Genomic DNA, 24,019 nt, shown 5'->3' with positions numbered 1-24,019 from the left:
AGGTCTTTTTTAACCTTCTTATGTTTAGTAGTTTTTAAAACAGTCTTTCTGTCTCCACACATGTACAATTCTGTGCTTTTGTCCCCACTGCTGCCCTAGTAATAGTACTGTGCAGAGTCGACGTTGTTCCTTGCCTGCTTGCTTAAATGCCCTCCAAGGGCTTCCTTTGCCAACGGGGTGAAGGCTGCTCTTCTCAGCCTGGCTTCCAGCTGTCCTCCGTCCCCTCTGTGACTTTTCCCTTGTTTGTTTTTCTATCCAATCTTAACTGCTTGTTCCAGTCTGTTGAAATACTTAACCCTTTGTCCAAAGCACCATATTGTTTCTTTCTTCCATGTTTTTAATACATACTGAAACAGCTGACTGCCCTTTTCTACTTTCATGAGCCAGCCTGGCAAAAATTACAGGCAACTTTCAAGACATTTTGGGGAAGTTTTTCTGATTTCTTTTCTTTCCACTCTTCCTGTCTCAGTCCCTCCTTTATGTGCTCATATTACCCTGATGAAACCTCTGTGTGTATATACTCCACTGCGCTTGATTATTTACATGCCTATCATTTTCTCTTGACTTAAGAGATCTTGCCTTTTTCCGAGTGACTAGTACAGTACCTGGGAGTGGAAGGCATTCAGAAAATGGCTGTTGAGTGAATAGATAAGCAGACAGGTGAACTAAGTCATCCACGTTCTCACAGTGAGAGAACCCATGGTATTTGTTCATTTTTATGATGATATTGATGGTGTCCTCCTCATCAATTTGAAGTGGTCTTACTAAACAGAGAGGAACTGCAGTTTGGCTTGAGAGAAGTAACTTTCCTAACCCATACCAATTTTGAAGGGCCATCACCCCACTTCTTACCAGGTTCTCTCCCAGCCTTTTGCTCCTTTTAATTATGCTGAACCATTTGAAGCTGCCAGTATTCAGCCATTCACTTTCCGATGGTCAAGCTATAAAACAAACGGCAGGGAGTCTATTGGCCCTTATGCATCTGTGCTGTTTAGATAGGCTGGAAATGGAGACTAGCCTGGCTTTGGGTGGATTTCTCAAAGGGTGCTGAACCCACTTGTAATGTGGGGTATGGTTTCCACACACCAACAAGCAGTTCTCCTGTACCAGCTGGGTGTCTTGCTATTCAACTCAGTTCTGCCATTGTCTGCTGGAGATGGCACCAGCTCCCACAGGATAAGGGCTCAGTTCTGCAAGACCACCCCTCTTCACACTCCCACCCCCATTTCAGACGCCAGTTGCAAGGCCAGATTGTCATCTCTGATTCTGACTGACTGGCCATAGATTGGAGTTTCCAATGACCCCATCATTGGCTCACAGCTCTGAGAGAAACATTTTACTTACTAGATCACGGGTTTATTATAAAAGGATACAACTCAGGATCAGCCGGATGGCAGAGATGCGTAGGGCAAGGTGTGTGGGAGGGGCATGGAGCTTCAGTGCCCACTTCGAGTGAGCCACTGTCCCTGCAACTCCATGTGTTCACCAGCCTGGAAGGTCTCCAAACCGTGTCCTTTGGGATTTTATGGAGGCTTCATTACATAGGCATGATTGACTAAATCACTGGCCATTGGTGATTGAACTCGATCTCCCGCCTCTCTCTCTTCCCTGAGGTGGGGTTGTGGGTGTGGGACTGGAAGTTCCAACCCTCTAATCGCATGGTTGGTTCCCCGGGCAAGCAGCCCCCAAACCCCCATCCTTAGATGCTTCTCAAAAGTCACCTCATGGGCTTCCCTGGTGGCGCAGTGGTTGAGAATCCGCCTGCCGATGCAGGGGACACGGGTTCGTGCCCCGGTCCGGGAGGATCCCACATGCCGTGGAGCAGCTGGGCCCGTGAGCCATGACCGCTGAGCCTGGGCATCCGGAGCCTGTGCTCCGCAACGGGAGAGGCCACAGCAATGAGAGGCCTGCATACCACAAACAAACAAACAAACAAACAAAAGTCACCTCATTAGCAAAGTCAGGTGTGATTGAAGGGGGTTTGTTACGAATGTCAAGCTCTTATCATTATGACATTTATCACTCTTATCATCCGGGAATTCCAAGGGCTTTAGGAGGTCTGTACAGGAAATGGGGACAAAGACCAAATATATATGTTTCTTATTACAAATCACAGTGTCGCATTTTCCCACTTAGTAGAATGAAGAGCTCTGGCTTAGTTTCATGACCTCGCCGTGAGATAAGTGAGGCTTCCCTCCCCCTCCTTTTCCTACTTGTCCACAATCTTTTGTTTGGCTGTGGGTATTGGGGGGGGGTGGCTTGGGGGAATGAAAGCTGCTACCAGTCAACACTCTGGGGCTGGGAGATGAAACTGGGAAACACCTCTTCTCTTGGATTGTATACTTTCGGCCACATAATTACAACACCACGGTTTTCCTGTAGGTTCTCTCAAGGCTGACTGTTCAGAGGAAAGAAGAGTCTTTCTTCTTTCCTTGAACAAGCGGAGACTATTGTTAAAGAAAAAATTATTCTCACACTTGTTAAATGGTAAAGAAGACTTTCAAAACTACTGCAGTAAAGGTTATGCCTATTGCAAAAGAAGAGAAGAGATTGGGTTCAAGTCCAAATATAGCAAAGGCAGCTGGGAACTTAAAACCAGTGAGCAGGATGAAGGGGGTCAGTGGATGGAAAGTTACTAAGAGGAGACGTTACAGATGGAGGGACTCTTGCTGAACTGGCCTAATAGGATGCTTGCTGAAGGCAGCCCACGGATGTATACGTCGAAGATGGAGGATGAGGAACTTGACCAGAGGTTAAGGTGTGCGGGATTCCCTGTACGCTGACTTTAGCAGGATTCTTGCTACAGCTGGGCTTGGCAGGCTAGAGACCAGTCCTGGTCAAGACGAGGGCTCTGCGGAACCTGTCTGGAGTTTGGTCAAGGAGAGAGTCTGTCTCCTGGACCCCTGAGTGCTACTCTTTCAGGAGGCGGAATGCAGTGCCACTGAAGAGAGGTCTCAGAGATGACCCTCTGGCGCTGTGTCCTATGGAAGTTCTTCCCCATGGATATGTCTCTCTGTTGTCTTTTTTTTTTTTTTTTTTTAATGTGGTTGGTGTTAAGATATTGTAGGCAAATGCAGCAGTTGGATGTTAAGGTGGAAGAGAAATTTTTTTCCTTGTAGGTGATTGTGCTTCCACGCATTCATAATAAAACAGAAGTGATCGTAAACCAGACACGTCTTCTCAGTCCCCAACCCTTATAGCTGTTTATTTCTCAGTTTGGGATGGAACTTTGACAGGAGTTGTGAGGTACTTCAAGAACATTTATTGGTAAAAATAAATCCTGGGAGCCTCCCTTTATCATAAGATAAAAATTTATGGCTCAGTATTAATTAAGCCTTCTGATTCTAAAGATCTAATGATATTACAAACAGTTTTTGGAGGTATTAAAATATTTAGATGATTAAAAGTACTATATATGATAGCGTAAAATAGGAACTCTTACAAACAGTATCTTCTAATATATCTTTACAAGTTCTAAATTCAGAAATTTGTATTCTTCTGGCACATGAGCTACTGAAAATCTTTTCAGGTTTTGCCAGGTTATCTTAAAATCCCTAAGTAAATATAAGGAAACAGGACTAGATTTATTAAGAGCATTGCTTAGAGTTCAGTGCCTAGGGTAAGGCCTCAAGTTTTGTTTTTTGTTTTTTTTAGCATCTTTACTGGAGTATAATTGCTTCACAATGGTGTGTTAGTTTCTGCTGTACAACAAAGTGAATCAGTTATACGTATACATATATCCCCATATCTCTTCCCTCTAGCGTCTGTCTCCCTCCCACCCTCCCCATCCCACCCCTCTAGGTGGTCACAAAGCACCGAGCTGATCTCCCTGTGCTATGTGGCTGCTTCCCACTAGCTATCTGTTTTACATTTGGTAGTGTATATATGTCCATGCCACTCTCTCACTTTGTCCCAGCTTACCCTTCCCCCTCTCCGTATCCTGAAGTCCATTCTCTAGTAGGTCTGCGTCTTTATTCCTGTCCTGCCCCTAGGTTCTTCATGACCATTTTTTTTTTTAGATTCCATATATATGTGCTAGCATAAGGTATTTGTTTTTCTCTTTCTGACTTACTTCACTCTGTATGACAGACTCTAGGTCCATCCACCTCACTACAAATAACTCAGTTTCGTTCCTTTTTATGGCTGAGTAATATTCCATTGTATGTATGTGCCACAAAAGGCCTCAAGTTTTAACACAGGCTCAGCATGCTCCCAGATCAAAGTGGCGAGAGGCTTAACGGGAATGAAGCCTGCAAGGAAGTGCCCTCCGTGAACCAGGAGGTGCTGGTGGAGCTTGATCACTGGGGCGATGCCTGAAGGAAGAGGGCCTTGGAAGCCAGCCTTCCTGCTAATGGTATCTCAGGTGGGCCAGGAGAGCTCGTGCACTGAATTGGTGCACTGCTAATCCACATTGTAATGGTCTGTTTCCCATTTCAAATGGGGTTATATTGATGTATCTTATCAAATGATACATTTATGTAAAATCTGAACATGAAACAGAGAAAGCGGCTTAACTGTCTACGTTGTCTATCGAATTAGTCATGCTGTGAATAATGCTGCTGTTTTTCCTGTGTCAGGCGCTCAGAGGCACTGTGACTGACTTCCCTGGATTTGATGAGCGGGCCGATGCAGAAACTCTTCGGAAGGCCATGAAAGGCCTGGGTAAATTCAGCCTTCTTTTTGTTCTAAAAAAAAAAAAAAAATGTGACATTTGTTTTTCTGAACAAAAAGTCATTGTTTTACAGTAAGATTAACCTTAGAATATTTTGAGCTGAACGTATATAGAGAGAAACATTAAAGGAACAAAAATAATGACTGGCCACCCCTAGTATTTCGTCTCTAGAACCAAACAGGAGTTAAATTCAGCCTCTTTGTTTTTTTAGCTTTTCAGCTTTGCCCGTATGGTAGCTGACTGAGTAGATAAACAGACATTCCTGAGGGTGATCAGCTGGGCAGCCTTTTGCTCTCAGTGTCCAGTCAGATGTGCAGTTGTATACGTTTCTTACATCCCACTGTCTTCTCTTTCTCAGCTTTCCTTTTTTGCAGTTTAAGAACCTCTCATCATGAGGACTTCCACGTGTAATTAATCCTCCTGTCCTCAGGCTCCTTCTGTACCAGTGTCCATGGGAGGGATTCATCTTCCTCAGACTTGGCTCTGACCCCGTCACTCTCCATTCTGAACATCTTGTGAGGTTCCTGTTGTAGCAGCATCAGGTGCAGGCTTTCTGGCCTTGTAAGGCCTTCCCTGGTATTCCAGCCCACCTGTCGGTCTCAGCTCACATTACTGCCTGAGGTGTCACCTCTGATCGAACCGTGCCAGGTGATCTGCTCTTCAGGAAAGCTCTGTATTTATCTTCCTGCTGTTGAGCTTTTCCTGGATTCTAAAAGCCTGTCTTTCTTCCTTACATCACTGCCTGTCAAAATCTTTTCATCCTTCAAGACTGTTTCGGGTGGGTGTCACCTTCTCCATGAAGCTTTTCCCAAAACTGTCTTCCTCTGCCTTTCAGCTACGAGAACCTCCTCTGAACCCCATTTAACACCTGGACCTCTCCTGAGGCCCTTGTCACATTCTGCCTTACCTCACCAAAAAAATTTTGTAATTTTTACCTTAAATTGTTCGTAACTTGAAACCAGGGTCTATATCTTTTCTCCTTTCTCAACCCCCTGGAACACCCAACACCTCATGCCTTGTGAAGAGCTGTTATTTGAGTAACTATTTGTTGCAGGAAAAGCTAGGTGCACTCAGTTTTTAAAAAGTCAGGAGAATTTTTGCATCTCCTTCACAGTGTGTAGGGGTAGTACGTATTGTTGGAAACAATAACATTTTGATATTGTAAATTTTATAGTTTAATAAATTATTTAATAAAATATAGTTTATTGGCAAGGAATTAAAGTGACTGGGGAGCTGGTTACAAAGGTTATTGAGAGAGTGGGCCTGTGGGAGCCGGGATGTAATGGTTGGAACATCATTGCAGGCACCGATGAGGAGAGCATCCTGACTCTGCTGACGTCCCGCAGTAATGCTCAGCGCCAGGAGATCGCTGCGGCTTTTAAAACTCTATTTGGCAGGGTAAGGCTGTACTTCACCCCAAGGTAGACTGAGAGCAGCTTTCTAAAATTTTAAGACTAGTTTGAAATCTACTAATATCCTTCTGTAAATATCATTAATCTTATGATTCTGACTCTCCTGTTCCTCCTTTTTTCTTTTCTAGTTTGTTTCTTAGTTATCAGCTGTTGGTTAAAATGCTCACTCAACTTATCCTCATATGATAGTTTTTCCTCCCTGGACACTGTATAGATGCTGAAAGATCCCAATGGGGATAACTGCCCTTTCCTTCTTTGTTTCCCACTCAGGATTGTTGTGTTATGTTCCAGGTGTAAACCTGTATTGCAATATGTTTTGCTCTGACACCGTCACAGTCTTGGTTCCTTTTGGAGTGGTATTTTAATAAATGAGTTTTTAATTCATTGATTTAAATGTTCTTATTTGATTAACAATTCAAAGTAGAAATTAAATTTTTTACTAAATGAATTAGTACAGACATGAAAAACTTAAATGTAGTTTTGTTATTCTGAAAATTTTTGTTCATTATTTCAAGAAACAAATGCAAAGAAAGAAAAAAGCAAGTATTTTAAACACAAATTCTAGTTGCCTGTGTGCTGAAACTGAAATGGATGAGAGATACCTCTTTTATCTTTATAATTATGCAAGTTCCCCATAATAGCAGCTGTCCTGCAGTAGTCAGGGGCATAGTAATGAACATAATCTATTATGTATGTATTAGAATATTACTAGATATGGAGAGAAAAGAAGACGTTGTTTTGTTTAGGTGTGATAGGCCAAATTTTGTCCTTTGTAAAAATGCATTATGATATTTTGGGGAAATTTTTTTTTGAGATAGACATGTTTCTCAGAAGAGTATTTCTAAAATATTTTAGGCTTATTTTTAAATATTTTAAAATAAATATTTTTTATAAAAAACATTCATTTTTTAAAAAACTCTGAGATTAAGAAAAACATCTTAAGAACAAATACCTTGACACATGAGTGGCTTTGCTTTAGCTTAAGGTCAGATGTCAAAAGTACATTATTAAAAGCCACAGGGTGTTGTTTAGCTCATGTGTCTTCTCCTTGGAGATAGCAATGTAAAGAATTCATTAGAACAAAGGGCTATCGTTCATATTTAAGAAGAATCTCCTTAAAATTTCTGCATGGTTAACCAATTTATATTTTCTGTGAGTTAGGACCTTCTGGATGACCTGAAATCAGAACTGACTGGAAAATTTGAAAAATTAATTGTGGCTCTGATGAAACCCTCTCGGCTTTATGATGCCTATGAACTGAAGCATGCTCTTAAGGTGAAAAGATGAGTGTGAGGAATATTCCTGTCACGTGTATAATATTATTTTGTGTTGGTAATTACTTTAGGGTGTTTTTATTTTTTTATTTTTATTTTATTTATTTACTTATTTATTTTATTTGTAATTTTTTGGAACGTATTAATCATCACATCAGTCTATTACAGTCATTATACATGACAGTTAGCTGTTCTAACAGCCATTTCTTTTTTTAAAATTTAATTTAATTTATTTTTTTTATACAGCAGGTTATGGTATTTTTATATTAAAACAAATTGAATTATTTCACTGAGGGTTTCTTGAAGGACAGAACTGCATAGGAGGCAATAAGAAAAGGAGGGAGAAAATGACAAGTGTGTCATTTAATCTTTTTGTATAGTTAACTCAGGAGTAGTGGTTTTTTACAATTTTAGTGTATTTTACAGCCTTTTGTACTTTATTTTCATGCTTGTTTTCTAATTTTGAGATATGTTTTTAAAATGTTACAGATTAGGTATTTTATCTTTTAGTTTAGAAAGTTGCCTGATTAGGGAACAATAATATTGTTAATCATTTTAGCATAAAAGATGAAGTTTTGGAGAGAATTTTGAGATAAGAAAGATTTTCTAATACCCTTTCCTTCTTTCCTGTACTTCTAAATACTAAAATGAAGCAGCTGGTAAACTTGGTATAATTTCATTGTAGCAAGTAACTAAATGTATATTCCCTTGCCTGGTGTTTGCAGTGTTGTATAAATGTGATTACATTGAATCATTTGTTTAGACTTATGGGACAGGGAATAACTCAGTCACTAGTAGTTAGGTTTTGAATGACAAACTGAAATTAAGAACAAGGAGATGATGTAGCTCAGGTGGAGGGAGGGAGAGGGTTTATCAAGTTAGGAACCTTTCTGTCCTTCTTCATTTTCCTACAATGATTCTTTGGAATAAATAAAATCTTAGGTTATTGGAAATGGGCATTTTTTCAGCCTTCTGAAATATTAGCAGTGGCTAAAATTCTGCCTGAGCATAAACCTAGTTCTTTCAGTGTTTGATTTTTTGGGAAAGCAACAGAAATATAAGGAAATTAAGGCTTAAATATGCTATGCTCCAGACATGCAGGCTCAGCGGCCATGGCTCACGGGCCCAGCCGCTCCGTGGCATGTGGGATCTTCCCGGACCGGGGCACGAACCCGCGTCCCCTGCATCGGCAGGTGGACTCTCAACCACTGTGCCACCAGGGAAGCCCTAAATATGCTATCTTTTTAAATTAAGTTCAGCTATGTCATTGCTTGTATCTTTTAATTTAGTAGTGTAGATATGGCTTATAATCAGAAAAAGGAACACCTACTATAATTATTCTTTAAAAATCCAGAAAGCAAGTCCCAATTCCTTTATGCTGATCCAATAACTGATTCCTAATAACTAAGCCGTGCTATATTTATTGTTACCTGTGTTGCACAATTTCCCTATGATCCATAGAGAACTTAATTTGAGGGCAGGGTTGTTTGTTTTGAGGTACATATTGTTTAAGTATCAGTGTTCTTCCATGTAAATTTATGTAAAGTTTTCATTTTTACTATTTCAGCCTTTTTATTATTTCCTGTTTCATTAAAATGTTTCCCTTTAAAACTATTTAGAATTAAACTGATAAAATTGCAAATTTATGTAATCTGTTATATGTCATATATGTAGACACATTCATACAATAAACTTTTTTTCATTAGGCAAAAAAGGATAAAATTGTCTTTGGAAAGAAAACTAATTTGAAATTTCGTATTTCTATAACTAATAGAACTCATATAGGAAGTGAATGTTATGTTGGATAATATATGTATATTTATGCAGTTGGGGTAACATCTGTTCTGGGAAAATCACTTTCTTTTTAATCTTAACATGTTTTTTTCTATTAAAAATAAATCTCCAAATAGGGAGCTGGGACAAATGAAAAAGTCCTGACAGAAATTATTGCTTCAAGGACACCTGAAGAACTGAGAGCCATAAAACAAGTTTATGAAGAAGGTAACTGTTTCGATTTACATCTCCCTTCACTTCTGCTGTCACTTCGTCATTTCTCTAAAGTGAATGCAGTTCTTTGGAGGTATAGGAGGGCAGGCCATGTGATTTCTGGATGAGTGAAGGAATGAGTAAACAACTAAGCAACGATTCAAGCTAGTTTCTCTTTCAGTAGGGAAAAGACTGCCTTTTTCTATACCTGTAACTACTTTCGTATTTGTAAGAAACTTCTGATGAGGATGGGACTTGTTTTCATATAGGATTTACAGTCAGTGTTGGGATATACAGGTTGTCTCTTTCCCATTAAATTTAAGATGTAAGTGGTTTTTCTTCCTTAAAAATTTCAGTTTTATGTTAGTAGAAGTTAAGAATTACTAAAAAGGAAAAGAAACCTTGTCCGAATCAGAGTCCATAATGTCTGAGTAAATGTATGTCATTTTAGCTAAGGGGAGTGCTTGACTACTCTGCATTTTGACTTTTCTTTCTGGTGTCTTTTCTTTTGAATTTTAAAATTTTTTTGTGTGAAAAAAAAAATCTGTATTTCAATCTGAAACATATCCTGTTAATGGAACCAAGAAAATGTAATAAAAAGTAAAAGTAGGGAGTTTCTCTTCTCACCAGATTTTCTGTAAAAGACTCTGCCCTCTGCGTGACTGAGGAGGATCAGACTGTCCAGATTGTCAGCTCCGTCAGCAGACCTCCAAGCCTAGTGCCTGCAGCTAGGAAAGTGGGTCCCTGTCTTGGCATTAGTTGGTTAATCTTAGAAATGACCCTGTAACCCAGCAAGTTAGAACGGTGTGAAATTTATGGCAACTGAACAATTACCTTTTGAAGCGCTGGAATCTTTCTTTCCTGCTCCTCTTTTTGTAGTTGGATAGGACGCAACCACTGAGGCAGAGGTGATACATGGATCTCAGCTGCAGGTGATCACGCTTGAGTTTTTACCTGATATAATATTCAGATATCTCCTTCTGGGGATGTTGACATTGATGAATGAGCCTTTGTGCTGCCGGATGACAGATGGGGTGCCACAAGAGGTACAGTAACTGTGTGTGGTCCATCCAGTCAGCCGTGCTGTTGTGCGCTAGCTATGTGGCCAGCAGCGTACTGGCTGTCATGAATGATGCAGAAGATGCCCATAACAGAGCTCCTGTCCTCAAGGAGTTTGCAATCTACTTAGGGATGACGTGACTTAGAAAAAACTGCAAGAGTTACAGGATAGTAAAGTTCAAACATCAAACATGTTTAATGAAAGAATTCATTCAGAGAAGAGAGGTCATTTTGGCTTTGGATGTCAGGAGAGGCTTCTTCACAGTGCAGTCAGACACTGAGCCAGGGTTTCAAGACTAGATAGGTTTCGAGTGGGTGAAGAAGGCATTTTTGGTCAAGGTGCACCCACTGTCTGCCATGGCACGGAGACCAGTTTGAGAAAAGTATGTTGAGGGAACAAAGAGAATGTGACTGTAGTGGAGGGAATGTGCACGTCCATTGTGGAGATAAACTGAGTAAGTGCAGTTAGGCTCTGTTATAGGTGGTTTTGTATGACTGGATTAGAAATTTGGACTTGGTTCAAAAGCATCGTAAGTTCCTGAATGGATAGTAGAGTATTGAAGGGAGGAAGAAGGTTTGAATTAAGAGGCTGAGGTAGCTGTGTTGGGAGAGGTAAGCTGGGCAGTTATGGCTCAGCCTAGGCTGGTGGGAGGTATGAGGCGAATCAAGCAGAGAGAGGAGAAATATTTAAATGGATTTGATGGTTGATTATATATAGGTGTTGGAGTAGAGGAAGGAATAAAAAATTCCTTCAGGGTTTTGTATTTGAGCAACTGATTGAAATAGATATGTATCTCTTTTGTATCTTTAGAAGTGTCAAAGTTTTAAAGTTTGTCTCCTTTCAAATAATGATGAAATGTTTAAATGCCTTAGAGTAATACCCCCTTTCCTCCAATGGCAGCTGGTTGAGAGACGGTGAAAAGTGCCTGTAGACTCTTGTAGATCCTGGTTTTCCCCTTTGCTGTGGCTTTATGTCAAATAGCTGGAAATGGAGGGGAGAAGGGCATATTTTAAAATATCACTGCTGTCGCTCAGAGCTAACTTTATTTGTTGCAGAGGAAAAATATCCTATTAGGGGAAGGAATGGCCATGCCCCAAAGAAAAAAGTACTGAGAATATTTGAGAGTGGAAGACATTTGGAGATGAATCATGTAAAACATTTGAAAGAAAGGGAAACAAAGTTTAAAATTAAGATTGATTGTATTTTAGAGACTTTCCAGTACCATCATGTATCTGATTAATAACAGATGAATAACTACGTTGGTTGAGAGCATTTCTAGATGGCCGAGTCATGATTTAGGTTTGAACTGAGTGTTTTTGGGAGACTTTAATTTCTTTTCTTCCAGCCACTCACCACTTAAAACATTTGCCTTCAGGGCTTCCCTGGTGGCGCAGTGGTTGAGAGTCCGCCTGCCGATGCAGGGAACACGGGTTCGTGCCCCGGTCCGGGAGGATCCCACGTGCCGCGGAGCGGCTGGGCCCGTGAGCCGTGGCCGCTGAGCCTGCGCGTCCGGGGCCTGTGCTCCGCAACGGGAGGGGCCACGACAGTGAGAGGCCTGCGTACCGCAAAAAAACAAAAAAAATACACTTGCCTTCAGTCTTCAGAGTGCTCAGAGAAGCATGAACTATTACGCTAATCAAATATTTCTTCCTTTATGTCTCTTCCATTTGATTAATGGGGCAAGATATCCTTTTCTAGTTGAAAGAAGCTGTAAATAAGTGTGAAATTATTCTGTTGCAGAATATGGCTCAAGCCTGGAAGATGATGTGGTGGGGGACACTTCAGGGTACTACCAGAGGATGTTGGTGGTCCTCCTTCAGGTATTGGGTGGAGGCTCTTTGTGGTTTAAAAAATCTGAAGCTGGAGTGGTCTGAATCTAGTTAAGTAAAGTCACTTAAAATTCTTTTAATTATTTCTGGTACTTGCTTGATTCTGGCTGTGTGGTGCCAGTGTGTGTTTGTGTTTCAGAATATCTGACCTGAACCCGTAATAGCTAACTCATAGTTTTTTTTTTGTTTTCTCTTTGTTTTTTGTTTTTTTTTGATATCACTGTCCTCTTTTATTCATAGATTTTAAAATCAAGAGGGTCAGGTTGGTTTTGGACAGTGTTTGTGTGATAATGTAAAAATATTGTAGGATTGAAAAGATCTTAATTAATGCATATTATTCCTAAGAGGGAAACCTTTATGTCCATAACCATTAGGTGGAACCATTTTTTCTTTAGAACAAAAATAGTCATGTAATCGAGTAACGTGACATATTATCTCCTCTAGGCTAATAGAGACCCTGATGCTGGAATTGATGAAGCACAGGTTGAACAAGATGCTCAGGTGAGTCAGACTTAATATGTGATGACTTTATTATGACCTAAATGAAAAACGAATCCATGCTAATGGCAAATCATAATATGTTGTAATAGCATCTAAAAATAGTCTAATGGGTTGTTTACAAATCATAAGACCCATGTAAGTAGATGTCTCTCATTTTGATCTGGCCAACAAAATGTTTTATCCCAAGGCTGAAATGAAATAAAATAAATTACATGTAAATAATGAGTTCCACCTGGATATGTTATATTCCTTTAGCTTATGGGACATTCTCAAAATAGAGAATTTTACAAGAAAACCAGGTGTTATGGATTCTACTGCCAATGTGGCAGTCTCTTCACAGAAAAGGATAAAGAAGAAAAAATATTTTAGTGGTAAATGGTGTTTTATTACATAATAGATGACACGTTATTGTAGAATTTGAAATTCCTCCACCTTTCCTTTGATAGACTTCTGAACAGGATTGTTCTTTTGTCAGTTGCTCTTTAGTCACTCCCTAATGAAATTTTGTACTTAAGTGGCTTTTAAATTCCATTATAGTCTCAGTATGGTTTATAAAGTAGTCAAATGTAGGAAACAAGTGTTAGGAAATTTGAAACATGAGACTTGAAAACTGGAAAATGGTAATAAAGGAATTACTTGGTTTCCTAGAATCACGTATCGTAGTCCTATCTCTCTGGTCACATGTTTCAAATATAGGCATACCTTGGAGATATTGTGGGTTTGGTTCTAGATCACCACACTAAAGTGACTATCACGGTAAAGCAAGTTACATGAATTATTTTGGCTTCCCAGTGCATATAGAAGTTACGTTTACACTCTACTTCAGTAACTGGGCAATAGCATTATATCTAAAAAACAGTGTACATCCCTTAAATTAAAAATACTTTATTGCCAAAAAATGCCAAATCAGTTACAATAGTAACATCAAAGATCACTGATCACAAATTTAATAATAATGAAAAAGTGTGAAATATTGTGAGAATTACCAAAATGTGACCCAGAGACACGAAGTGAGCAAATGCTGTTGGAAAAATGGTACTGATAGACTTGTTTGACACAGGGTTTACAAACCTTCAGTTTGTGAAAAATGAAGTAGCTGCAAAGCACAATAAAAAGAGGTGTGCCTGTAATAAAATGTAAAGTTTTTATTGCTAGTCATGCACCACTGAAAGGGGAAAAGCTATAGTCACTCCTCCAGTTGTCTGTTCTCTGTGAAGTAACCATTGGAGGTGTGATCTGAGTTTGCTAATAGCAAAGAAGAGAACGTTATTCTAATTTGGGGTGGGTTGATTTCATAATGGTGTTGGGACACTGTCATCTCTGTGTGTGTGGCTGGAGAGAGAAAAGGAAAGGAAATGCACGCTCGCTGAGGGCTGGCTGTGCGGTGTTTGACACTCGCCTCACTATCCCTTATAAAATGCACACCTGTTGTGTCCCATCTCTGTTTAAAACCTTAAAACCCTTCAGTGGGTCTGACTGTCCGCAGGATAAAGTTCAGGCCCCTCAGTGTGGTTTATAAGCTACTTCGTTATCTGTCCCTTGCTTTCTTATGCCTCTGTCTCTCTCTCTTACTTGCTCTCTCTTTCTCCTCCCGCCCCTTCTCCGCTCATTCACCTAATTCCTCTTCAGGGGTCAGTCCTCAGATTAGCTGCTTTTCAGGTCTCCCCGCCGGACCCCCAGGTGTGTGTCAGGTGCTCCTTACAGGGAGACCATCGCATCTCAAGCTGCCTGTCACACTTGTTGCCACCTAATATCGAAGCTGCCTATTTACTTGCCTGCCCACCCAGGGCACTCTGAGCTGTCAGTTCAGTTTGTACCCTCTGCCCCTAGCCTATGGTTAGCACTTAGTAACTATGAGTGGCTGATGCGTGACCCAGTGCATAACTCTGACATAGAGGGGATTGTTTCTGTTTTCTGGGTAAGGAAACTGAAGCTCAGGGGTTCGAGAAACAAGCCCATGGCCCCCACTGGGTGGGACTGGAGCTGGAATTTCCACCTGGGCCTATCTGACCCCGAAGCCCTTCCTCTTTCACTAGACAACAGTCTTGGCGTTCTTACCTGTTAGCTCCTCTCTCTCCTTTCCGCTACCGTAAAACGGGCTTAGTAAGTATAGATTGGAAGGAAAGATCTCGCTTAAGCCTGCCCGCTTGAGGGAGCAGGGCTAGAGCAGCCTTGCAAACCCGTACTCCCGAGCTGGTAGGGGCTTTGCTCATTGCTGAGACGAGCTTGTTGCTTTCCGGGCTTGCACTGTCTGCGGGTCTGTAGGAGATGCGCTGGTTCTCTCCTGCTCTCAGGACTGGGACTTCTGGATGCTTTTCACGGGTCGCGGTCACGGCGAAAGGAGCAGCTTCAGTAGTCTCAGGTGGCTGCAGTGAGGGCTGCGTTAGCGGGCGGTGGGCCGATTTCCCAGCACAGCTGGTGGTGTGATGAGAGCGCTGCTGCAGTGTGAGGCTACTGAGCGGGAACGGTACATTTTTACCTCGTTTTCGTTGATTTCTCTGCTTGGAGCACTCACTGTAGAGCAGTGCTTCTCAGACTTCAATGTGCCCGTAAATCCTTGGAGGGTCTCCCTAAACTGCAGATTCTGACTCAGCAGGTCTAGGTGGGGCCTGGGATCTGCATTTCTAACCAGCCCTCAGGTGTTGCCCCTGCTGGTCCTGGGGCCACACTTTGAGGACTGAGGCTGTATAGGCGTCACTTAGCTCTGCCGCTGGGGCTGTGACCATTCGGAACCCTGAAGGCGGCTTGGCACATCTGAAAACTGACTTACGAAGTTACTTTAAAATACCCCTGAAATAGTATCCAGGCTTTCTTTACCTTTTCAGTGACCAGGGACAACACAGAATACAGACCGGCTATTGATCTTTGATTCATAAAAGTGTTATTAATTAATTCAGCCTGTTGAAAACAATTACCCTTTCAGCATTATAAAAAAGGAACACACCCATTTATACCTTGTAGCAAGGGTACCTGGACTGTTACCACTAATGGGAATTTCGGATTTCTTAATTGAGAGTCATCCAAGACAACTAAAGGGCCCTTTTATAAGCATTGGGATTTTTTTCCCTACCGATACCTGGCACTAGAGGATTCCTGTTATTTCAGGGATTTGATAAGCCTCAGTGAGTCGTTCACCTGGGAATTGAACATTTTATAGTTAATTCACTTAACTTCTTATCATTTTTAATGCGTTGATCTTGATTTTACTTTCTCCCCTACCAAGTCCTTGTTTTATGCTTTCTCTGGAGAGAAAGTTGAACTCGGAAAGGAAGGAGGGAGAAGGGAGTCAGTGTTTGTTGAGCACCTGCTATTGATTGCCTGGCACTGCTCAGTGCATTCACTATGTGGGTTATATAATCTCCATGGATAACTCTCTAGAAACATTATTCCTACTGTGTAGGTGAAGACACTGAGGCTCAAGAAGAGATTGAGTGACTCATCTAAGGCTCACACATAGGACAGGACCAGTTCTATTTTGATTCCAAAACCTCTGTACTTTGCACTGAACCAGAGGTTATCAAACTGCTTGGGCTAAACTGTAAAGGCCTCTCTGAGGGAAGGGGGAGGGAGGGTGAGGAGGTGTGAGGGCCCCTCATCCAGAAGAGCTCCGTGGACATTGGGCGTCCTCATTTAACCCTTACGTTAAGACAAGACAAAACAAAACAAAAAACTTTTAAATGTTGCTCTATGTGATGATCCCATCATTATTATTGCATATGATTTAGTTTGTAGTAGTTTTAGACTAGGTAATGATCCCAAACGTAATTCTTCCGAGAAAATTAAGAGATTATAGTTAAAAGTAGCCATCTCACCAGGTTTTTCCATACAACGGCTACAGCTACTAGAGAACATCCCTAGAAATATAGAACAATGAATAAGAAAGGAGGCTTCAGCAGTGCTTGCAGCATTGTACAGGATGAGCCCTTCACCACTTTTAGGCGTTAATGTATATGTATATCTCATCTGTATGTGGAAAACATACTAGAGGTAGTAGCCAGTATCTTTGGGATGTTGATATTCTTGGTAATTTAAATTTCCTTATTTTTTTTCTCTGTTTTATAAAATTTATCAGTGAACGTGTAATTTTTGTAATTAGATGAAAAAAGTTATCTTAAGAGAGGTCTGCAGCACCCTGATATAGTTCTAAGGTTTATATACTTGCATGACTTTCGTAGTAACACTCTTTTTAGTTTTGAAGAGCATGCTCACATGACCAGGATTGATGTTGTTTATTTTTATCATTAAAATAAATTAATTTCAAAATTGAGTGTAAAGATGATTCTCTGGAAGTGTAATACAGAATAGATCTGTAGTAGCGTAGTCTGTATTCTTAAACATACTGTGATCAAAATTTCTACATCCAGACACACGCTTTGATCACCTCGTATCATGTGTTTTGCCACTTGTGGCCATAAAGGCAGCTCGGAGAAGTAGTCTCAGCAAATTGCATTTGGCTTGCTTTAATAGGTATACTTACCTTGAAATGATTAAAAGGGTAGTATAGACATTTTAAAGATAGATTCTTTGGGTTTTAATAAATAATCTACGACCCAATAAGTGGACTCAGATTTAATGATGATGTTTGTATATAATTTTTTCAGCAATGATATGGACATTGGAAAGCATATATTCTTTTCCATGTAAAAAGGCAAATGTAGACACTCAAACTATTCAACAAGTGTATGTTAAGTGCCTGCTGTATGCCAGGCACTGTGCTATACTCACAATGTTTTAAAAATTCGTTGTGATCTCTTACAAATGGGAAAACTCTTTGTAGCTAGCATTGGTTAAGTTTCAGTTGTAAAGAGAGAATATGGAGTTTTATCATGTATTACTGAACAGCTACAGAGCAAGCAGAACAGAAAACGCAGACCCCTTAGCTCCTAGTTAAACTTTCCCAGTCTGTAAATGGATGTATCAGCAGTGAGGTAATCAGAACTTTCCACCAACTGTATCATTGCTCCTGAATGATTGGAAGCCACGGTAGACATTTTGGGAACATTTAACCTGGCACCATTGCTCTGCTTTATTGCTTTGACACTGTTTAGTGGCAAGCTCCCAAGTAGCCCCAAGCTTAGTGAGCTGAGTTTCAGAATAGGAAACATCAGAATTGAAAAATGTAAGATGATGAATCAGGCAAACTAACATTCGGGGAATAAAACACAAGTGTGATTAAGAACCTGGAAATGAGATGGGAGAACAATTTATTAATTGAGGTTGAAATTTTCGCAGGCTTTGTTTCAGGCTGGAGAACTTAAATGGGGAACAGATGAAGAAAAGTTTATTACTATCTTTGGAACACGAAGTGTGTCTCATTTGAGAAGGGGTGAGTGATAAAAATGTGTATGATACAGGTACTTTGATTAATTTTGGAAGTACAAGAGTCAGTATGCTAAAATACCTGCTGCATAACAGGCTCTTACTGAATGGATCAGTTTTTAAATTTCTTCCTTTTGGTGACCTTGAGAAATCTCATAATTCTCTGCTTCTCTTGTAGCTTTTACAAAACTTAGAGATCCTTAGTCCACTCTTTGCTATCAGGGTGATGAGGGAGATAGGCCTCTAGATTGTTACTCATAGTGACAAATCACTGAGCTGTAGCTCACTACAAGTATTTCCTCTTAGATAGTGGTACCTAAGAGCTCACTTCCGGGTATTCATCAGTACTTGTGGTATCAAGTGGGAATAAGTTCACTGGCAAGTGACAGAAAACCCTACTAATAGTGGCTTTAATATTGGGCTTTCTGTAGGTAAGATTCCTTGGCTGATTTGGCAGGACGTAGGCTCTTTCTGTGTTTCTTCTCTGCTGTCCTTAGTGCTTTGGTTCTCTTTCTCATCTTCGGTACCTCATTGTCACACGATGACTGCTGTTGCTCCAAACATACCAACCATTTTCACAGCAAGAAGAAAAGAAAGGGGGTAAACTGACCATATCTGTCTATTTTAATGAGGAAAGAGAAAGATTTTTCAGAATCCTCTCCCACAGATTTCCCTTTAGATCTCATTGGTTATAACGAGTAAGGAGGGGCTGGGAAATGAGTGAACAAAAGAACATTTATAATCCATTGTTTCGGGCTTGGCATGTTGAGGCTCTGAACAAAATCAAGGTCTGTCAGCAAGGAGAAAGGGGAGATTTGTGTTTGGTAGGACAGTACTTGGTTAGAGGAAGTATCTTTCTGGAAAGAGTGATTCTTATGTGATTCAGAAATTGTTTTCCTGTTTTCTAGTGTTTGACAAATACATGACTATATCAGGATTTCAAATTGAAGAAACCATTGACCGAGAGACTTCTGGTAATTTGGAACAACTGCTCCTTGCTGTTGGTAGGTAATTTTATAATGTATATAATATTCATGGTGTTAAGAGTTAAAGTACTTTATTCAGTTGAAGCTGTATGTGAAAATAACCACCTATTTCTTTATAAAAAAAAGAGCTTATCATGATACTTGGGTGAAGCAAACTCCTAAATTTCCAATTCAAAATCTGTCTTGATGTTGGAAATACGTGAAATATCTGGTTATTTCATTTAATCTCATGGAAATACTAAGAGAATTGTTTAAAAATCATTTTGAAGCTGCATTAAAAGTATTACTGTTTCATTGTCAACCTGAAATATGGGCATTGTAATCTCAGAGGCTTGTAAATGTTACTTCTGATATCTGTGGGCTTTTATTTTTCTTTAGAATACCATCCTCACAGTTTTGAAGCAGACTGAGAAGTTGGAATCTGATTTAGAATAAGTATCTTTGAAATAATGGAAGATGTGTGATAGTGGTTATTTTTCTGAGTAAATAGTTTAGAATTTTATTTTAGCTAAATATTCAGAATAACCTGGAAAAATTGGAGAAACGAGTTTGTGCAGTTTATTGTTGTATTACGTACTCACCAAATTCCAAGGAGAATCTAGTTTGAGTTCCCTGTGGTCCCAGTTTTCTTATGGGTTTGGCGTGAACCTCTGTCTGCTGTTTGTTCTGAGTATTTGGTGTTGAGCTGAAGTTTCTGCTCTCTGTCCTTTGGAGAATAAGCTAAATGTGTGCATGAACCAGCACTAACAGTAACCTTTCATTTGAGTCCACAGTTACTGAAGTTTAATAGAAATCTTTTAGATGACCCCTTCATAATCGAATACACATAAAAGTTCTGACAGTTTTAGTTACTGGTGGCTGTTTTCTTTTTTTTTTTTTTTTTTTTTTTTTTTTTTTTTGGCGGTACGCGGGCCTCTTACTGTTGCGGCCTCTCCCGTTGCGGAGCACAGGGTCCGAACGCGCAGGCTCAGCGGCCATGGCTCACGGGCCTAGTCGCTCCGTGGCATGTGGGATCTTCCCGGACCGGGGCACGAACCCGTGTCCCCTGCATCGGCAGGCAGACTCTCAACTACTGCGCCACCAGGGAAGCCCGGCTGTTTTCTTAAGCATTGGAAAAGAACACACCACCCCCAATCAAGGATTTGTTATTTTTGTATATTAAGGAATTTTTATGATAGTTTCTGAAGCTAAGCAGACGGAGTTCTGAGGAGCCCGAACATGCAATAGGTGTGCACACGTTCAGGGAAGAGACTCTTTTCTGTTACCAGTTTATCTGGATGTTTCTGCCAAAATGGGTGAGTCTCATGCTGCTCTGTGTGAATCATGGATGTTATATCAGTAGAATCTGGAGGGAATACCTATATTAAGATTACAGACAGATAGTCTAAGGTTTGTCAGATAAGATGGGGTAGTAATCTTACATTATTTGCTTGAATATATTGGAATGAAAACTCCCAGGAGGTTTGTATAATTCACTGGGGATGAAGAAGGTTGTGGCTTAACAGCCCAGGCTACCAAAACTGTTAGAGCAAAAAGGTGCTCATAGAAGAAGGGGGGGCACTGGAAAACTTGGAGCCCCTGTCCTACGTGCCTTTCTGTGTAGAACTCAGAACTCTGAGGAAAACTCAAGCCAGTGTCTATGGAGATTCTCTGTAGTCAGGAGATCAGAGCAGCTTGCAAGTGAGCAGCTCTTGAGCCTGTGTTACTTTCATGCTGTATTTAAGTAGAGCTATAAGCGTAAGGCAGCCTTGATTTTAATTACTTTATCCTTTTCACGTCAGAATAGCGTGTGACCATTATATGACTTATTTTCGCAGTGAAATCCATTCGCAGTGTACCTGCCTACCTTGCAGAAACCCTCTACTATGCTATGAAGGTAAGTGCATGCCTTGAATCTTCTGTCTAATTAATTTATCTCTCTAGTATGTTTTAGATGATAGACTTTTGAGGTTTTTTTCCTCCTTAAAACAGGTAGTTCAATTCTACTAAATTGTTTTGCTTTATTGACTCACCCCAACTCAGGGGAGTTTGATGCTATAATAGACATTTTTAAACACTGTGCCTCTCTTTTGTTCTTTTTTAAAGGGAGCTGGGACAGATGATCATACCCTTATCAGAGTTGTGGTTTCCAGAAGTGAGATCGATCTGTTTAACATTAGGAAGGAGTTTAGGAAGAATTTTGCCACCTCTCTTTATTCCATGATTAAGGTAGTAGAACCTTTCTTTAAATTATGTTTAGAAATCCACAGCAGACCAGTGCATAGCTTGCAAGACATGGGTGGGAGAACCTAATTCCTGTGTTAAGTTTAGAGTTTTAGGGATGTGATTAGAGCTGTGAGTTACAGAGTTTGGCGTAATGCCCCCTGAAGTACGGGTGATGGCTTCTGAGTGAAAGACTGGCTCTCCGTGAAGGCCGAGGCTCCTGGTGAGCTTAGAAGCATTATTTAGTAGTGGTGACAGATGACTCACTAAACCCAGTCTTGTCCACGGTAATAATATGTTGATTCTTTCTGCCTTTTATCAGTTCCAGCTGTCTCTGTTAGTTTCTCCTTTCTTTCATATCGTTTTTTTCTTTCTTTATTGTCTGTTATCACCTTATCTCTGGTATTGGTTCATAGTTCAGGAAAAAACCAACCAGGTCATATCAGGAGTAAGTAAAGAGCTTAAGTACTACTGTCAGTTTCATCCTTTTAAAAGCAAGGGACACTGTGGCATATAATTAAATTTGGCTTAAGGCCTTTAGACTTCCTCATTCTTTCTTTTCCTCCCTCCCTCCCTCCCTCCTTTCCATCCTTCCCTCCTTCCTTCCTGTCTCTGTCTGTCTTTCTGTCTGTCTTTTTTTGTCTCTCTGTCTTGGTCTTTCTCTTTGATAAAGGGGAATGTGGGCTGTGTGCAAAGCAGCATCTCAGTTGAGAAAGCAACTGAGTGTGTGTGTGTGTGCGTGGTGTGCTGGGCTGAAGGGTACTAGAGAGTTCTCCCAGTGACTCACAGCTTGAAACGTTAACGTATCCCACACATCTGTGCATGACACAGGCAGAGGCAAATGTCCTTACGCTTCTGTCTTTGAGGCAAAGCCGTAACAGCCAGGCAGTCCCAGCATTGCCTCCCCACAGCCGGCCATATGCTGTGTGATAAGACGGGTCCCCAGCTCCCGGGACGCAATGCCTGATGGTCTGAGGTGGAGCTGAGGTAATAGTAATAGAGATAAAGTGCACAATAAATGCAATGCCCTTGAATCTTCCCGAAACCATCCCCTGCCCCCCCCCCCCCCCCCCCCCCGGTCCTTGGAAAAGTTGTCGTCCGTGAAAACGGTCCCTGGTGCCAGAAAGGTTAGGGACTGCTGTGATGAGAGACTTAGAGTTTGTTTAGAAACCTTGACTTGAACATGGTCGTAAAAAGCTTCCCTGTTCTCTGTGTTACTAGAGGGAAGAACATACTTCACTGTCTTAGGTAGAGCTGTGCTTTTCAGGGGTAAAACTAGAAAGTTAAACATCAGTTGCATCAGTAGGAAATTCTCTGTAAAACATTCCTGTTGTGAAAGGCACTCACCGAGAGGTTACCCATTTGGGAGAAACGTCATGTGAATAAACTGTTGCCAGATATGTCTTAGTTTCTTGTTTTCTGTGGCTTCTGTGAGTCGTGGGGGTTAACGGAGCACATCTGGGTTTCAGGGGGACACATCCGGGGACTATAAGAAAGCCCTCCTGCTGCTCTGTGGAGAAGAAGACTGACGGACGGACGTGCGCCTGGAGAGAGACCCTGCACCACGCCTGCCGCCGTCACCGCCGCCTTCCCGCAGTGCATCTCGCTGCACTCCCTGCCCGCCACAGCTTGGCACGTTGCCTTCTTCACGCTGGCACGCTATGACCAAAACGTATATGTTGTAGAAGAGAATAGTGGTGCTCCTTTCTGATCTTCACTTAAAACCCTTCTCCTTGACTATTGTAGTCCTGAAGTGTACTTATGTTACTAAGACTAAAGTCTGGATCATTTGTATTTTCCTTTAAGAGGTCAGACTGCTTTCAGCCTTTTTTAAAAACTTCATTTATATTAAATTGATAACTGCATCACCTTAACCGGAACCTTAGCCTTGAAATTGTGAACTCCTGGAAATGTTATTAATCAAGTTTGCTACTAAATTAAACCTGAAAAATTATGGTGGTTGCATTCAAAGGATTAATGAATAATAAACATTTCCTTCCTCCTGAATTACGTGTGGGTGTATGTCTAAAGAAAACTTATTTAATTTACCTACTTAACAGTGATGTGTTTTTTTCAGGCTAGTCAGTTGACAACTGAATTTATAGTTGGCTTTTGGGTGAAAAGCTTGAAATATAACATGCAAAATGAATTGTCTGTGCAGTGTGGAATGAGGGAAGAGTTGAAGGGGGTCTCTGATTTATTGGTGGCATGTTTATGTGGGTATCAATTAAAGCAATGCTTATGTTAGTTGCTTAGTAGAAAAGCTGATTTTAAAACTTAACCTAAAATTTCAGTGTTAGTTTTCACTTTCTTATTATCAACTTGTTTTTCCTGTTTTCATCTACTACCTTCTTTGAGATAAAAAAGCAGGCAATACAGAGGCAAAAAGAGAGAAGCGGCTTCTTTCTCTCTTCTAATATTTACCTCTCAGTTTTCTGCTTTCAAACTGCTTCTTGAATTGGTGTCAGTTTCCTTTTTTCACTTATTCCCTTACAAATGTGTGTTTTTAAAAGCAAGTGATTGCTATTAATAAGAGATTTTAATAAATGGACTGCTCTCCTACTGAAAACTCTTAATTAATATTGTTCTCGTCACAAGCTTGGCTGGTCATCACAATAACCGTGAGAGCTTTGAAAATTATGTGTGTGTATATATGACATGCTATTTTTTTTTTTCAGAAGCTCCGTAGGCAGTTCAAATGCAGAGCCAAGTTGAGAATCAACTGCCTCTACTGCGCCCAACCCCGCATACTGAGATATAATTGACATACGACACTCA

At 40.6% G+C, this 24,019-nt stretch overlaps 1 protein-coding gene across 1 annotated transcript in view; it reads left to right on the top strand.

Annotated features, from left to right (window-relative positions):
* ANXA5 (annexin A5) overlaps positions 1-23,248 on the top strand; it is a 34,437-nt gene extending 11,189 nt beyond the window's left edge. Inside the window, exons 5-15 of the mRNA XM_059067572.2 lie at positions 4,578-4,662; positions 5,976-6,070; positions 7,246-7,359; positions 9,269-9,359; positions 12,145-12,224; positions 12,678-12,734; positions 17,967-18,060; positions 18,962-19,057; positions 20,857-20,915; positions 21,125-21,247; positions 22,711-23,248. Of these exons, the coding sequence (XP_058923555.2) occupies positions 4,578-4,662; positions 5,976-6,070; positions 7,246-7,359; positions 9,269-9,359; positions 12,145-12,224; positions 12,678-12,734; positions 17,967-18,060; positions 18,962-19,057; positions 20,857-20,915; positions 21,125-21,247; positions 22,711-22,770 (954 nt within the window). The 3' untranslated portion in view covers positions 22,771-23,248. The remainder of the gene's footprint in view (positions 1-4,577; positions 4,663-5,975; positions 6,071-7,245; positions 7,360-9,268; positions 9,360-12,144; positions 12,225-12,677; positions 12,735-17,966; positions 18,061-18,961; positions 19,058-20,856; positions 20,916-21,124; positions 21,248-22,710) is intronic.
* Positions 23,249-24,019: the final 771 nt, after the last annotated feature.

The sequence above is a fragment of the Kogia breviceps genome, chromosome 6 (assembly GCF_026419965.1).
Source record: "Kogia breviceps isolate mKogBre1 chromosome 6, mKogBre1 haplotype 1, whole genome shotgun sequence".
In the NCBI taxonomy this organism is placed as follows: domain Eukaryota; kingdom Metazoa; phylum Chordata; class Mammalia; order Artiodactyla; family Physeteridae; genus Kogia; species Kogia breviceps.
Note: the sequence above shows the minus strand (reverse complement) of the source record. Positions and strands in the feature narration are given on the sequence as shown.